Raw genomic sequence first — 17,199 nt, forward strand, 5'->3', positions numbered from 1 at the left:
AGTTCACCTCATCTCATTCCCAAATGGTTTATCCCACATCCTTAAACTGTCACCCCTTTTCTAGATTACCCAGTCATCAAGAACATCATTCTTGCAACTACAATGTCTCGTCCTGTTAGAATTTTATTGGTTTCTACGGGATCCCCTCACATTCTTCTAAACTCCAGTGATTTATAGTCCTAATCAATTCAACCTCTCATGTGTCAGTCCAGAAAACCTTCATTGCACATGCTCTATAGCAGGAACATCCTCCCTCAGGAGGCCAAAACTGCACACAGCATTCTATGCGTGGTCTTAACAAGGCCCTGTTTAAATGTACAAGGCATCACTGCTCATGTATTCGAATGCTCTCATTATGAAGGCTATCATATTGTTTATCTTCTTCACTGCCTGCTGCATCTTCATGCTGGCCTTCAGTGACTGATGTATGTTGACAGTCAGGTCTCATTCCATATTCCCTTTCCTTAATTTATAGACATGCAGGCAATTACCTGCCTTCCTGTTTTTGCTCCCAAAGGGAATAACCTCTCATTTATCCACATTACATCATATCACCAAAACATCTCTACATCATCCTTACAGCACACCCTTCCATCCAGCTTCGTGTCATCTGCAAATATGGAGCTATTGCATTTAATTCCCTCATATAAATCATTATTATATATGGTGACAAGCTGGGCTCCTAGCACTGATCCTTGTGGTACTCTACTAGTCATTGCCTGCCATTGGAAAGAGGCCTGTTTATTCCTACTATTTCATTTCCTATTTCATGCATGCAAACAAGTTCTCCAGCCATTTCAATACACTCCTACCAAACTAACTTGCTTTAATTGCCACACTAATCTCTTATGTGGGACCCTTGTCAAAGCCTACTGAAAGTCCAAATAAACCATGCAAGACCATAAGAAACAGGGACTGTAGGTGGTCATCTGGCCCTAGCACCACCACCTCCATCATTCAATAGAATGTCGGATCAGCCGTGATCCATTACATCCAATTTCCTGTAACCCTCGATTCCCCTACTGGCCAAGGATCTATCCATCTACACCATAACTCTGCCCCCACAGCTCTCTGCGGAAAAGAACGCCAAAGATTTTCAACCCTCTGAAAGAAATTGCTCTTCATCTCAATCTTAAATTGGCCCCTTTTATTCTGCGACTATGCCCTCTGGTTCTCAATTTTCCCATAAGATAACTATCCTCTCAGCATTTACCCTGTCAACCCCTTAAGAATTCTATTTATTGACCCTATTAACAAGATCACCTCTTACTTTTCTATATTCCAATGAGTAGAATCCTAAACTGTTTAACCTTTGCTCGTAAGACAATTCTTCCATACTGGGGTAATGGGAACTGCAGATGCTGGAGAATCCAAGACAACAAAATGTGAGGCTGGATGAACACAGCAGGCCAAGCAGCATCTCAGGAGCACGAGATGCTGCTTGGCCTGCTGTGTTCATCCAGCCTCACATTTTGTTGTCTTCCATACTGGGGATCATTCTAGTGAACCTTCACTGAACTGCCTCCAATTAAATATACTTCTCCATTAACAAGGGGATCTAAACAGGTCTGAGCACTCCAGATGTAATCTCACCAGCACTTTATACAGTTGCAGTAAGACTTCCCCACTCTTAGGCTCTGAACTCCTTGAAATAAAGGGCAACATTCTATTAGCTTTCAAGATTACCTGCCCAACCTGTGTGCTGTGTGTTTCATGCACAAATGTCCCAAATCCCTTTGCTTTGCAGCTTTTCACTGTTTTTCTCCATTTAATTATATGGTTTTGTTCTTCCTTCCAACGTGAGCAAATTCACATCTTCCGTCTTCATACTCCATACATCGACAGGCTCCCCTCATCAACTCTATGAAGTACACGTTTGAAGAATTCCCTCTGTCAAGCATGATTTTGCTTTGCCAAATCCATGATGGCTCTGTCTGATCCTGTCACTGTTCTGCAAATGCTCAGTTATAAATCATTCATAATGGACTTCAGCACTTTCACCACAATTGATGTCAGACTGACTGGCCTATAACTTGAGTTTCTCGCTGCTTCCCTTGTTAACTGGGAAGGGTGTGTGGTGGTGGTGGTTGCATTACATATTGTCCAATCAGTAGGAACTGTTCCAGCCAACAGACTTTCAGAAGCTGACCACGAAAAGATCCACTGTTTCTAGTGACACTACCTTAAGCACTGGATGTATATTATGAGCACCTGGGAATTTATCTGCCTTTAACTCCAATTCCCTGAGCACCAATACTGTAATCATACTGATTTTCTGCAGCTCTCCCTCTCATGAAGCTCTATGTTCCCCAATATTTCTAGGTTATTTGTGTGCTCCTTTATGAGCACTGAACCAAAGTATGTTTTTAGCTGTTCAGTCATTTTACTCTTTTTCCTATTATATATTCCCTGCTTCTGATTGGAAGGGATCTACATTCATCTTAGCTAATGTTGTTCTTTTCAAAAACCTATAGAAACTTTTACAGTCAGTTTGTGTGTTCCTGGCTAGATTACTCTTGTACCCATTTCCTTTCTAAAATCACTCCCTTTGTCCTCCCTTGCTGAACTCAAACTGCTTCCACTCTTTCGATCTGTTGTTTTTTTTTCTGGCCAATTTGTACATCTCTTCCTTGGATTGAATACTTTTTCAAATTTCGCTTGTGAGCAATGGTTTGGCTATGTATCCCATTTTAATTTTGTGCTAGGCAGGAATGAACAATGGTTGCATTTCATGTACATGCTCTTTGAATGCTTGCCATTCCCTCTCCACCATCATCTTTTTGAGTAAAGTTCCCTAATCTGTTTAGCCAACTCATGCCTTAGACCATTCTAATTTTCTCCACTCAGATTCAGGTCTGCAGCGTCAGATTCAACTACAACACTCTCCAAGTTGATGAGGCATTCTACATTATTATGGTCACTCATCAGGGAGTTGTTTGATTTCCAATTATTTCTTTATCATAACAGTATCAACTCCCCTCCCCCCCACTGCAGTTTTAGGATGGCCTGGTCTCTATTTGGTTCCTCAACATATTGGTCCAGAAAACCATCCACAGAGAGTCCAGGAATTCCTCCTCTAACATATTGTTACTAATTTGATTTGCTCCATCTAAAAGCAGATTAAAGTAACCCATAATTACAGATATTCTTTTATTGCACCCACCTCTAATTTCTAATTTAATTCCATTCCCAACATCACCCCTACATTTTGTGGATTTTTAAAACGCCCACTAAATTTTTTGTTGAACTTGTGTTTGTCATCTCCATCCATATGAATTCCACATCAGAGCGAATATCCTTCACTGCAATTGTGTTAATTTCCTCTTTAACCAAGATGCGTCTTCATCATCCTTTCTTTTTTGATTGTCTTCCCTAAGTACTGAATAGCTCTGGATATACTGATCCCATGTCTGGTCACCCTGGTCATCATTTATCTGTGATTCTGTCTACGTGGCACTGATTTACCTCTATTTGTGATAAGTTCATCCAGTTAATTGCTTAGGCTTGCCTTTTCTGCTCTGCTTGCCCATCCCCATTGCTCTTTCACTGTTTGATCGTGGCCCTCAATTTTTCTTCCTATCACTTATTCCCCATTTTGCTTTTTGTCCTTGATTCCACTTGCTCTAATTCCTCACCTACGTTCCCAATTTAGATTAAAGCCTCCCCTACCACTCAAGCCAATAATCCCCTCAGGGCATCAGTTTGTACTGGTCACACCTCCCCAGAACTCGTCCCAATGCCCCAGGAATGCAAAACTCTCAGTTCAGCTAGATGTTCACCTGATGTGTCCTGCTATTTCTACACTGACTAGGCAGGTGGCACTGGAGTATAACTGAGGTCACACGATGTTCGAGGTTCTACTTTTTAAAAACTTATCCTAAATCCCTGTATTCTGTTTTTTGGAACTCATCACTTTTTGCTTGAAACCTGTGTCATTTGTACCAATGCGTACACTAGCTGTTCATCCTCCTCTCCAGAATGCCCCATAGCATCTCAAAACATCCTTGACCCTAGCACCAGGGAGGCAAGAGACCAGCCTAGATGAATTCGGCATCCACAGAAATGCCTGACTATTGCCCTTACAACTGAATCTCCTATAATTATTGCATTCCACACATCTTACTCCACCCTCTGTGCAGCAGAGCCAACAGTGGTGCGACAAATTTGGTTATTGCTGCATTCTCCGGAGATGCCATCTCACCAGTTTTGTTTTGCAGGGGAATAACCAAGGGAACTCCTGAACCATCTGCCCAGTCTTATTGCTCTGCTTGGTGGTCACCCATTCCCTAAATACCTGTGGAGTCTTAGCCTGTAGTGTGATCACAATGCTCTCTGCTTTGCAGATTCTCCAGTGCCCCAGCCACCAGTCCAACTTCAATATTTGGGCTTCCTGGAATTTTAGCTGGGAACAGTTCCTGCATGCATGCTGAGCTCAGGCACTGTAAATGTCTTCAGCGTTCCCCCATTGATAGAAAGAGCAGACTACAGCTTCAAGTTCTCCTGCCATATCTTATACCTTTTGGGAAATGGTTAATATCAAATAATATCAATTATTCTACAGCTCTTACTGCTCTGTCCTTGTCTTTACAAGGGAACTATAAACCACATGGGTGAAAACAAAAGCAAAAAGCCTCTCTTCCTTCTGCATCAAATTCCCACTGTGCTCAAAATTCCAGAAATATGCAACTCTGGCTGAGGTGGTTTTTCTCAAGAGATTGTATACAACTTGCTAATTGTGTCCCTTTCTTAAATACAACAATGATGACTCACACTTGTTAACCTTCAATAGTAATTATCATCTTCAGGTCACTGACTGTTAAACATAACTCATGTCAGGTGCATTAACTACCTTGTTAACAGTTTAACTAGACTAAAGAATTTTGAAAAAAGTATAGGTCTACAATTTGAATCCCCACAGTGGTCCAAGTGCCCAGAAATACACTTGCTCTTTGGCCTTCTTTTTAAAAAGCTCTGGATGTGTTATCTTCCAACTGCCCGAGTAAAGCTTACTGAAATTGTATGCTTGTTTTTTTGTGACTTGTGCTTCATAGGTAAGTTGTCATTCCTGTTGTAGTCAAAAGTGATATTCATTTCGAAAGTCAGAAATAAGTTGAGGAACTTCCATTCTTCAGAGTTGAGAACAAGAAATGTATTGATTGGCTTCAAAGTCATTGCATCTTTAAGGGGAACAGTAAAGATTTGAGGCAGATCATAAAAATCAATGGAAAGGGAGAATGTGAATTGGAATATATTTCGGGTTAGAGTTTAGCTAGGTGAATTACAGTAAATTTAGTTTCTCTTTTCTGGTCTCAATTCCCTTAAACACTCAACTTCATGGAACCCAATTTTTTTTTAAAAAACAAAAGGCAAGAGATACCAGATCATTGGCATTTGTCTGCTCCTGACTTTCTTGCTCCATCTCCAAAATATTTCAAGGCACATTGAGGAATATAAATCAGTATGGCTTAAACTCATATTTGAGAAGGGTGGCAAAGTTAGCTAATAAAGAATCGTTAGACTAAATTTAATAATCAAACAAGTTGAAGGAACAACCTTTCACATTTTCAGGATGTTCCAGAATCTTCACTACAAAACAGCTCTGAATTATAGTCATTGTTGTAAATGTAGGAAAGTGATGGCAATGAATTTGATAATAGGTAAGGTAAATTTGACAAAGTAACTGACCAAACAATTGGTTTTGATGAGTGGTTTGAAAGATAAATATCCGTCAAGATGTCATGGGACTTCCAATACTTTTCTATAAATGGTGTTAATGATAAGCCTGACATCAGTAGATGGAAAAGTGTTACATTAGTGTCCATTAGAAAAGATTTAATAGTTGGAAAACAATGACAGTCAGCTTGCATTTATGAATACTTGAAAATTTTACTGAAATGACATAACTAGTAGAATTGATAAGGGGGAGCCGATAGCTGTGGTTTACTTAGACTTTGGGAAGAAAGTGATCCCGCATTAGAGGTATAAAATTAAAGCTTGTCGGATTGGAGATGGTGTACTGAGAGAGGAAATTTAAGGACAGGAAACAAAGTGCAGGATTAAACCGTTCAATTTTTGAGTGGCAGCCATTGACTAGCAGAGTACCTCAGGGAGCAGAGCTTGAATGCCACCTTTTACAAGATATTTTGATGATTTAGATAAGGGAACTGAAGATATCATCTTCACATTTGCAGATGACATTGAGCTGGGTGGGAAGGTGAACTAAGGAGGATGCAGAAACGCTTCACTATGATTTGGTCAAATTGAATCCAACTAGCAAATGAATGGCAGATGAAAGTACAATATGGATAAGTGTGAAGTTATCCATTGGTAATAAAACAGAAAGACAGATTATCTGAATGACAATAGATTGAGGAAGGGAATGCATGGGTGAAGGCAAATGGTATGGTGGCCTTCATAGCAAGAAGATTTGAATGGAACAGCAGGGTCTTGCTGCAATTGTATAAGGCCTCAGTGAGGCTATGCCTGCAATACTTCGTGCAGCTTTGGTCTCCTTATCTGAGAAACAATGCCCCTGGCTATGGATGGAGTGCAACAAAGGTTTACCAGACTGATTTCTGGAATAGCAGGACAATATGCGAAGATAGACTTGATCAGTTATGGCTATAGTCACTGGAGTTTAGAAAAAAAAAGAAGAAATCTCAAAAATCTATAAGATTCAAAACAGGACTATTCCAGAATTAGGGGTCACAGCCTAAGTATACAAGTAGACCATGGAGGACTGAGATGAAGCAAGAATTTTGTTTTTTACCCAGAGAGCGGTGAAACGATGGAATTTTTTTCAAAAGAAAGACGTGGAGGCCAAATATTGAATGTTTTCTCATATACTTCTTAGGGGTCAAGGAATCAATAGGTACGAGGAGAAAGTGAGGCCAGGACACCGATTTGGATCATTAGCCATAACCATATTGAATGACAAAGCAGATTTGAAGGACTGAATGGCATACTCCTGCTCCTGTTTTCTATGTTTCTATTCCAATGATAGCTCAAAGCCCAGCAACATTCATGTGCCTGAGCAAACAACCCTACAGCCATAAAATTAAATATGCTGAGCTGCATTAAGCTCCATAAGCTTTCAACTAGTCTGGTATACTGCATTCACTACCAAATTGGACAGATGCTGGAACCTGAACTGACTGCAGTTGCTACATGAGATGGGTTGAAGGGCTATGTTGAATATAAACTGATTATCCAACAATAAGTCCAATTTAACATTCATTTATACATCAGAATATGCAATCCTATGTTGTATGAGCCAGATTCTAATGGAGAAAGCCTCTTCCATTATATGCTGTAGCTTGTTTAAGCCAAAAGATTATCTATGCCACTTCTACACAGGCCACGGCTCTCTAGAGTTCCAGACAGTGCCATTTGCAACATCTAAATCAGCTTGTTTAAAGCATTTGCAGCAGACAAATAAAAACTCAAAAAAAAACAAAGCAAAGAAAGGTGTCATATGAATCCAGACCTAGTTCACCCCAGTCCAATACCAGCACCTCCACATCAGATATACTGTTGATAAAAATCCTTCTGGATTCCCTTTTATGTTAGCACTGATCTAGTCTCATGTTCCATTTTTATTCAATAAATCTATATTTTCTGGATCTTTGATGCCCTTACTACATTCAGCTTGTTTCTGTACTGTATCAGGAATCTTACAATTACCATAAATCTTCCTGTTCTTTTTGTTATTTCAACTTCCATACCTTTAATCATCCAGAAATCACTAGCTTTGGGTGCCTTTCACATTTCTCCTCAAAGGATCAAATATACTTTCACAAAAAGTTGCCAAATGTTCAAATAGTGTTTTGCGTAACAAATATTGCTCAATTCATCACAGGCTCCTTTTAAATTAATTGAAATTAGCCCTCTTTCACTTCATATTTTATTTTTGATTTTTTAAAATCTTTTCACATTGTAATATTTAATTCAAAGTAACAATCACTCATCCCCAAATCTCACCCACTTAGAGAGGCTCCATTTCGCCACTTTATTCCCCAGAATTAGAAAAGCACTTTGGTGCAGAAGATCTGAGATTTAAAAAAAACCATGTCTCTGAGAAACACAGCACATCTGACAACATCTCTGGAGAGGGAAATGAAGCTGATGTTTTGAGTCCAATACAATTTTAGAGCTGAAGGGAGCTGGAAAAATGATTTTTATGCTACTGACAAAGGGCAAGGTGGTCAACTGGAACAATCTCTATGACACTATAACAAAGATGGTGAGGGTACCCAGAGCAAACAGTAGATGAGGTACTAATGAGCTGAGGAGGGATATAAATGTTGATGGCATTAATGAGGTACTGTTGCTCCAGCTTGCATTGGGCTTCACTGTTACATCAGCTTTCTCTCACGCTAACATTTCATGCTAGGCCTGTGGTAGTCTATTGAAATGGTAGGGAACTGACTGCAAGGTCCACAAAGGTATTACCCAATTTGTGTTTAGTATCACCAACACAGACAAGATCAGATTGTGAGTGGCGAATGCAATCAAGTTGATTGGAAGAAGTAGAAGTAAATTACTATTTGATCTAGAAGGTGTGGTTGGGGCTTGGGCAGTGAGAAGGGAAGAGGTAAAAGGGCAAGTGTTACACCTCTGCAATTGCCTCAAAGTTACGAAGGGATGAGTGAAGAGCTGTTGGGAGTGACAGAGGAACAGTTCAATGTGTTATGGAGGGGAAGAAGGAAGATGTGTTTTGGTTGTGGCATCCTGCTGGAGGTAGTGGAAATGATGGAAGGTTATCCTCTGAAAGCAGTAGCTGACGGGGTCAAAAACAAGGACAGGGGTGCCATATAAGTTTTTAGGCGGAGTGAGAAAGGGAGAATGTAGTAATGGATCTGACGTGGCTGCGATCAACCATAAATGGTGGCAAATCTTCAGAAACAGTCCATGGAAGATGGCATCACTAAAACAGATGTGTGAGAGAGAAACAGAATGGAATCTGATTGCTAAAGGAAGCAGGTGAGGAAGTGTAGATTAAGTTAATTGCAGGAATTAGTGGGTTTATAATGGATACCGGTGGATGGCTTATCCACAGAAATGGAAACAGTGAAGTCAAGGGAGGGAAGGAAAGAGTCAGAGATGAAGAATGTGAAAGAGAGAAAAAGGATTAAAAACTGGAACCAAAACTGATTAAATTTTCCAAATCTGAACAAGAGCAGAAAGTAGGATTGAGGTTGTCATTGATATAGCAGAGAAAGGGTTGTGGGAAGGGACGTCAGTAGGACAGGAAGAAATGTTGCACATATTCCACAAAGAGATAGGCCTTGCTCTTTCCTTACAGAAAGTGAGATGACTTAGAAGAGAAATTATACAAAGTAAAAACAACCGTAGCTGGTCAAAGGAGAGTGGAGGTAGTTGGAGACTAATCAGACCTCCTTTCAAGGGAGGAGCAGAAAACCTTCAGGCCATCCTGAAGTGGTATTCACATGTAGAAGGCTGGCACTAGGAACTGGAAATTTATGTAAAATTTCAAAAGAATTGCAACTGTAATGGGAAGAGATTGGATGAGAGAAAGAGTCAAGATAGGTATAAGTAAATTCAGTGAGGCAGAAAAGTTGAAACCACAATTTTGTCAGAGCAGTCCTGTTTGTGGAATAGGCCTTGTGGGACTGGGAGATGTAAGGTGGGAAGCTGTGGCAGAGTTTTTGTTCCCCTAGAAGCAATGATCAAGAAAATAGTCTTGTACACCTTAGAAATTTCTCTGCCTCTTTAATGCTACCAGCTCAGTCCATGACTATTATTATTCTGTATTCTTGTCTCTTTGTAATTTAACAGCAAATTCCTTTTGTATGCCTTTCTCACTATTTGATGGGCTAAGGTATATGCACAGAAACAGAACAGCTTCGTTAATGTTTCTTAATTTTAATCAAATGGACTCCACCTTTGGCCCCTCAACAGGGACAGAATAGTTTATTTGATCTACCACCATAAAACCCACCCACCAAACACCACTTTTTTTTAAACTGACTCTTGGGACATGCATGTTGCTAGTTATGCCAACATTTATTGTGCACCCCACTAACTGTCCAGGGCAAGTTGATCAGCTGTCTTATTGAATCACTCCATCCATATGATGTAGTACACACACAGAGCTGTTAGGAAGGCACCTTCAAGATTTTGACCCAGTTACAGTGCTATGGTTCCAAGTCAGGATAGTGTGAGGCTTAAAATTGAACTCGGTGATAGTGTTCATACATATCTTGTGCTCTTTTCCTTCTAGGTGGTACAGATTACAAGTTTGGAAGGCACCATACAAGAAATCTGGTGAGTTTTGTGGTGACTTTTGTGAATGGTCCACACTGCTGCCACTGTACATCAGCGATGGAGAGAGTCAAGGTTTAAAATGTTTGATGGTGTTCAATCAAGTGGACTCTTGTGTCAAACTGCATGCATCCAGGCAAACACATAATGCTCCACCAAACAGGCAGGTTGTAAGGAGTTAGGAAGTGAGTTACATGGTGCAGAATTCCCACCCTGTAACTTATGTTTGTAACCACAGCATTTATTTGGATGTTCTAGTTCAGTTTCTGATCAATGGTAACCCCAGGATCCCAGGGTGTTGATAGTGGGGGATTTAGCTACGGCAATACCATTGAATGACAAGGAGTGGAGTGAAGTTTGAACTGTGTTTTGATGCACATAGTCATTGCTTGGCATCTGTGTGGTACAAATGTTACTTGCTACTTATCAATCTATGGCTAAATACTGTTGTTGGAGCATTACCCTGTGAAACTGCTGTAGTGGTGTTCTGGGATTGAATGACTGGCCTCCAACAATCACAATCATGTTCCTTTCTGCTAGGTATTGCTCTAACCAGCGGCAAGACTTCCCAATTCCCAGTGGCTCTAGTTTTGTTAGAGGTCCTTGATGTCCCATTCAGTAAAATGCTGACTTAATATCAAGGGAGCTATCCTCAAATGCCCTTGAGTTCAGCTTTTTTTTCCTACATCTAGGACCGAAATAAGGCAAGTAACCAAATGGCTGGGTCGAAGTAAAACTAAACATCTCAGCAGTTTGTTCATTTGCAGTTGCCACTTGTTAACACTGCCAACAACCCCCTCCATTGAATAAAAGTGAAGTATTGCAAATGCTGGAGATCTTAAATAAAAATAAACTTCTGGAAAAATTCAGGTCTGGCAGCATCTGTACAGAGCTGAAACAGACTTAGATTTCAAATCCAATCGAACTCTTCTTCAAAGAAGACAACTCATATTGGACTTGAAACACTAACTACTTCAAAACATTTTGTTGATAACTGAGAGCAGACTGAAGGGGCAGTCCTTGACCAAGTTTGATTTGTCCTGGTTTTTGTGAATATGACATATCTGGGTAATTTTCCACATTGCTAGGTAGATGCCAATGCTAGAACTGCAATGGGACACAGCTTGGCCAGGTACGTGGCTAATTCTGGAGCACAAACCTTCAGTAGTACGGCCAGAATCTTGCCAGACTGCATAGCTTTTACAGTATCCATTGGCTTCAGTCATTTCTTGAAATCAAGTGGAGATGGATCATTCACTTGGCACTCGGCCTTTTATTTTCATTATCTTTTCTCCAAGTTATCCATGATAGTATAGAGCTTCACAGGTAACATTGCTTCAATATTCTAAATATCTACTGAGAGTTTCATACCTCTAGTAACCGATGGCAAGTTATTCAATTGCTGAGAACGTCACCATCAAGGCTGACTCTGCCTTTTATTGATGTTATACAAGGCGTCAGAACCAACAGAAAGCAAAAGGAGAATGGCACACTTAAATGATATCCCAACTTCCACTTAATAAGCATAAAGGAGATGCATTGCATTCCTATTGCTGTGCAAACAGACATCAGTTTACTCAGCCTAACACAGCAACTGAACAAGTCAAATTGACAAAAAAAGAATTTTAAGGGAGAGGGCTATTGTATTAAAGCCAAAGGGGAAAAGCAAAGTAAAATAAACACTCAACACATCTCCCTCCCCACCTCCCACCAACCCTTACCTTTGGTTTCGCATCTTTGGCGGTCGCAGAGGAAGGCCGCACCAGGCTAGAAGAAGCTCGCTTAGAAGTAGAAGCTGCTGTTGTAGCTGAAGTGGATGTAACAAGTTTTTTATTGGGGCTTGTAGCAGCTGCTGCAGGTCGCTTAAGGGAGGCTGGTGGCTGTGGCTTACTTTTGGTTGGTGAAATCTTTGCAGCCGATGTGCCCGTCTTTTACATATTAGCAAAAGAAAATAAAACAAAAAAAAAAAAAATCGACAATGCCAAAGAAGCACGGAATTAAAAAGCCAAATAAATAAAAACACAAAGTGCCAAAAGATAATTTTATGATCAATAAATTGTGTTTTTGAGAGCTTTAGCTATATGTAGGCCAAGGATTGGTTTTAAATGTCAAAAAATAGCATTTGTTTCCTTTCATGTGATAAGTAGGAGCCAGTCAAGTAAAGGGGGCAAGAAGGGGATAACAAACTGGGTGAGGAAGTAGCAATGGGAGGAAAGGGGTATGAGGGAAGCAGGGAAGTTGTTTTACCAAGCATCTAAATCCTTTTACACATACGCCCTGGAGAGGTGCACAAGTGAAGTACTACCTAACTCTCACTGGTCTAATCTCATTGCATTGTTTCAGAAGCAAATGTGACAATATCCAGGCACGTGAACACCTGGGTGAGGGCTCTGGCACATTCCAACAGGTACTACAGATTAATCATATAGTGTATGGCAACAAGTTAGTTGCAACATACTCAGCATAGAGTGGGTCTACCACTTGGAAATAGAAAGTAGTGACAAACAAGGGACACCACTTGAAAAAAATTATGAAGGTGTATTTTGTCATTTTAACGACAAAAAAAAGCCAAAACAAATTTTCTGTCTCAAAAACACAGACTTTAACTGCAATACGACTAAACAAATTTAAAATGACATGCAGGTGCAAATCAAATACACAAAGCTTAAATAAAGAATTTTGTGACTTGAACGTATCTCTACCTTCCCCTTTGTGTCTGTGCTCAATGGACGCTCTTTGGAAGTTACGGCACTTTCTGTTCCAACCATGCCTTCTGCTGATGGTTCTTCAGGTTTGGCTGTAAATATTTGAAAAGAGAACACAATACAATTAGTGCAAGTAAAAAGCCAAATACTTTAGTTCCTGCTATGAATCTTTACTGTTGTATTTGGGAACATATGAGAGACAATTTTAAATGTCAGTGTAAGAGTACGGCAGTTGCAGTGTGTCCGATCAACAGGATGAACTGCACTTTCATTTTACATGAGCTCATGCAGACAGAAGAATAAGCACAGCAAACTGGTGGAAACACCGTAATTTTCAAGACAGTGTATCCAGTTGCACACAGCTCTAACCTGAAAATATTCTCATTTCTTCAGTCATTGAAATCCCCATCACTGCCTCCCTACCCTACACTACAATTCCCTTTCTGCCCTCCCTCCGTGAAAGAGGACAGAATGCTCCTTTAAGACATTCAGGCCAATCCAGTGACTGCACAATTAAAATTCTCAAAACCTCTCTACTCACTAATCAGATTAAGAATACTTCCATCAAATGCTCTGCAGTGGTTCATATTGACAGCTCACTAACTCCTTGAGTGCATTTAGGGCTGGGAAACAAATGACAGATATTTCAGAGATGCCCAAATCCAAAGAATGAATAAAAAGACACAGTCAGAGGTAGATAAAACATGCTTTCAACTAATTTTCTTTTGAGTTACAGGATACTCCCAATTTTAAAATGTTGTCTATTTAATTTCATCCATTAGCTCATGTGGCAAAGTCAGTATGGAGGTTAGATTCACAGTCGGTATAATTCCTTAGGTGCAAACATCAATGTTCATTTCACTTCATCATAGGGTCAGAAGTGATTTGTTCATTGAGGATTGTAGAGCTCAGTTCCAATTAGAATTCTCCAGATGCTATCCATCAACAACTGATAATAAAGTTAAAATGAGGTTCGTATGCAATTCACAAAAAGACACATAATTGGAAAAGTAATTTGTAGACAATTTAAAACATATCAACAACCAAGGGAGCCTCTACTAGTTTGGTAACAGTGCTTTGCTACTAAACCCATCGTTAGAAGAGGTGGCAAAAAGCTTTGCTAAACATATAGATTAAGGAGCATCTTAAAAAGGAAGAGAAGTGGAGAGGTTTAAGAAGGAAATTCCACATGACAGGACCAAGATTGCTGAAAACACAAGCTCCAATGGTGTAATGAAGTGTGGAATGTACACTCAGCCAGAATATGGAAAGAAAGATTTCTAGGAAGGTTTTAGGACTGCAAGAGGCAAGGCAGATAGTTAGGTTTAAAACTACAAAGGAATTTTAATACTAGGGTGAGAATTTTTAAATCAAGTTTTACTGGACCAGAAATCAATATGCACAGAAAGCATAACGGGTTGAGTAATTGAAATTTAGTGCTAGATAAGATATGGAAAGCAGATGTTTGCACAACTCAAGTTTATGGGTAGTGGATGATGAAAGGATATCTGGGAGAGCTGGAATAATCGATTCTGAAGGGAACATGAGAATAGATGAGTCCTAATGTAAAATTCCTCTCTAATTTTCACACCAATGATTCATAATGACTAACAGTATGCATTACACTTAATTTTACATGGCCCAAAATATATCTTAGTTAAAAAGCCTTGTCCACTAAGGTCTTGTATGATCCTCCTCCAAAATCTACTCAAACAGTATCGTTTAAGTCTAACCATTAATAGTGCCGACTAATCCAATATAACTAAAACCTTTCATATCATCAAATTCATAAGTTAGACTTTGAATATTCATTCAGGAAAGCCACTGTACATCACAGGCAGAAAATCACACAGTAGAATGAAGATTAAAAGGCATTTTAATACGTTTCCACCCAATGATATCAATTGATAAGAACCACTCAAAAGACATAATTTTTCGTAGAAGATCTCTTAGAAACTTTAATCCATGAATCACAAAAATCTAGCATCTATGTTCAGTGGATAATAGGGAAGGCAAATAGAATTTTGGCCTTTATTTCAAAGGGAATGGAGCATAAAAATGGGGAAGATTCACTGTGACGATATAATGCACTAGTCAGACCACAGCTGGAAGACTGAACAGTTTTGATCCCTTATCTAAGGAAAGATATAATGGCATTGCAGGCAGTTCAGAAAAGGTTAACTAGGCTTATACCAAGTCTGGATGGACTGCCTTATGAGGAGAGGTCAAATAGGTTTGTCCTGTATTCTTTGGAATTTAGGTGACCTAATTATAAAACACAATATTTTTAGAACAGGTGACAGGGTAGATGCAGAAAGTCTGATCCTAGACTCACCTGCAAGGGGAAACACAAAGCATTATCTCAGAATAACGAGCTACACATCTAAGACAGATAAGAAGGAATTTTCTCTCTCACATGGTAGTGAATCTAAGGAATTCTTTACTAGAGGGCTGAAGTGGGCGACACGTTAAGTATATTCAGGGCTGAGGCAGACAGGTTTACGGTAATTCAGTAACAGAATCAAGGGCTATTTGGGAAAAGACAAGAAAATGGAGTTGAAGATAATCCTATCAGATGTGATCTCACTGAATGGCGAAACAGACTTAAATGAGTTGAATGGCCTGCTTTTGCTTGTATGTCTAATGGCCTTTGTGATCTAATGAAGGGGCCTAATGTTGTTTTTGCACATATAGTTTGCACAGTTACAAAATATGACTGTAAACCCAGCTGTAAGGGTACCATCTGGAAAGAGAGAATTCTTGGGCCCATTCGATTTCTTTGATCTCATTTCTCAACTCCTCGCCACAAATTATTTTTCCATGGAAACCAGGATCACTCAGTCACATCATCCAACATGGGAGATCAGTGGATAGCTACCAGACAACTTAGCCAATTCTAACAATTCCACCTCACCAAGCTACGTTCAGTTATAATGATCCTGCTACTGCTGCAACTTCATAAAGCAAAGGTCAAGAATCTGGAAGCTTGAATAATGGTACAGTTCAATAACAGTTTGCGCTAGCACCATGAATCAAGTGGAATAATAACTTAATCATTTTAAAAATATTGCCATCGTTCACAAATATTTTAAAATTTCATTTCTTGCTTTTTAGAATTTCTTCCCAACCAGAAGAATCTGTCTCATGCCTCAGCTGTATTAATTCTAGTCTAAGTGTCAGCTGATTCTCTCTCTTTCTTATCCAGTAAAGATGAATTATTTGAAAGAGAAAATAGAGAGCGTAAGGAATAGTGTTATTCGGCTAACTAGTCTGTGTTAAGGTTTACATTTCTAATTTATGCACAATGCTCTGCATTCCTTTGAATAGTTTTCAACAGTACAATAAATACATTTTTAAAAAACACTTTATTGGCTGAGAGCAGTTTGTAGTAGTCATGGAAAGCACAATATAAATGCAAGTTTTTTTCTGTCTATTCACTCTAATCTTAAATGCTGACAGTTTCTGTCTCGGACGGATAACTAAAAAGTTAATATCACGGACTTGCACCTCTCTGTGAAGGAGTTCCTCTTTTCTTCATTCTAGGCCGTCCTATCCATCCAGTCCCATTTTATCATAATTTTACATACTTTGATAATATTTCTCCATAATCTCCACTGTTTTGAAGAAGTGGACTTTTGAAATAAATAGTTATTGCTCGTTTTTTGGGTTGACAGTATATAGTTTTTTTTCTCATGGCTGTAATGGTGGAGTTTGTTACTTGTTTACATCGTATTCAGTGCAGCAAAAGTTAACTTCTCATCTCAAAATGAGTCCAAAACATTTGCCAGTGTCAGCAAATTTGATGCAGAGATAGAAAAAATTGTTAGGTTGGAGCTGTAGCTGCATTGATCAATGTTTTCCCCTCATTTACCAATAATGGTGAAGAAAACTAGATTAAAATTAACCAGAGAGAAACACATTTAAAAAATACATTCAAAATTCTACATCAAGCTAAATCCCCTGAAACTATTATGGGAGTACCATCTGACATTAAAGAGAAAGTGACAGCATTTGGTACGCGTATGATTTGGCGCTTAGCAATATGCTAGGAAGATTAGAAATATGGAAAAAAAACTTTGCTGTATATGACATTAGGAATGAACAGTTTTAACAAAGACAATTTAGAGCCCCGTTCCCTCAGCAGCTAGTGTTAACAGGAGGGACAAAAGCAAATTCTTCAAGATTGTGAAGATTTTGAAAAGTTAAATGG

At 39.3% G+C, this 17,199-nt stretch overlaps 1 protein-coding gene across 11 annotated transcripts in view; it reads right to left on the reverse strand.

Annotated features, from left to right (window-relative positions):
* Nucleotides 1-17,199, reverse strand: part of LOC125451566 (microtubule-associated protein 4-like) — a 344,184-nt gene that overhangs the window by 58,482 nt on the left and 268,503 nt on the right. For 10 of the 11 annotated variants that reach the window (XM_059646156.1, XM_059646152.1, XM_059646155.1 and 7 more), the window contains 2 exons: nucleotides 12,987-13,081; nucleotides 12,006-12,212 (listed from right to left, as the gene is read on the reverse strand). In XM_059646156.1, coding sequence (XP_059502139.1) covers nucleotides 12,006-12,212; nucleotides 12,987-13,081 — 302 coding nt within the window. The remainder of the gene's footprint in view (nucleotides 1-12,005; nucleotides 12,213-12,986; nucleotides 13,082-17,199) is intronic. The other variant, XM_059646157.1, reaches the window with a different exon arrangement.

The sequence above is a fragment of the Stegostoma tigrinum genome, chromosome 5 (assembly GCF_030684315.1).
Source record: "Stegostoma tigrinum isolate sSteTig4 chromosome 5, sSteTig4.hap1, whole genome shotgun sequence".
NCBI lineage: Eukaryota > Metazoa > Chordata > Chondrichthyes > Orectolobiformes > Stegostomatidae > Stegostoma > Stegostoma tigrinum.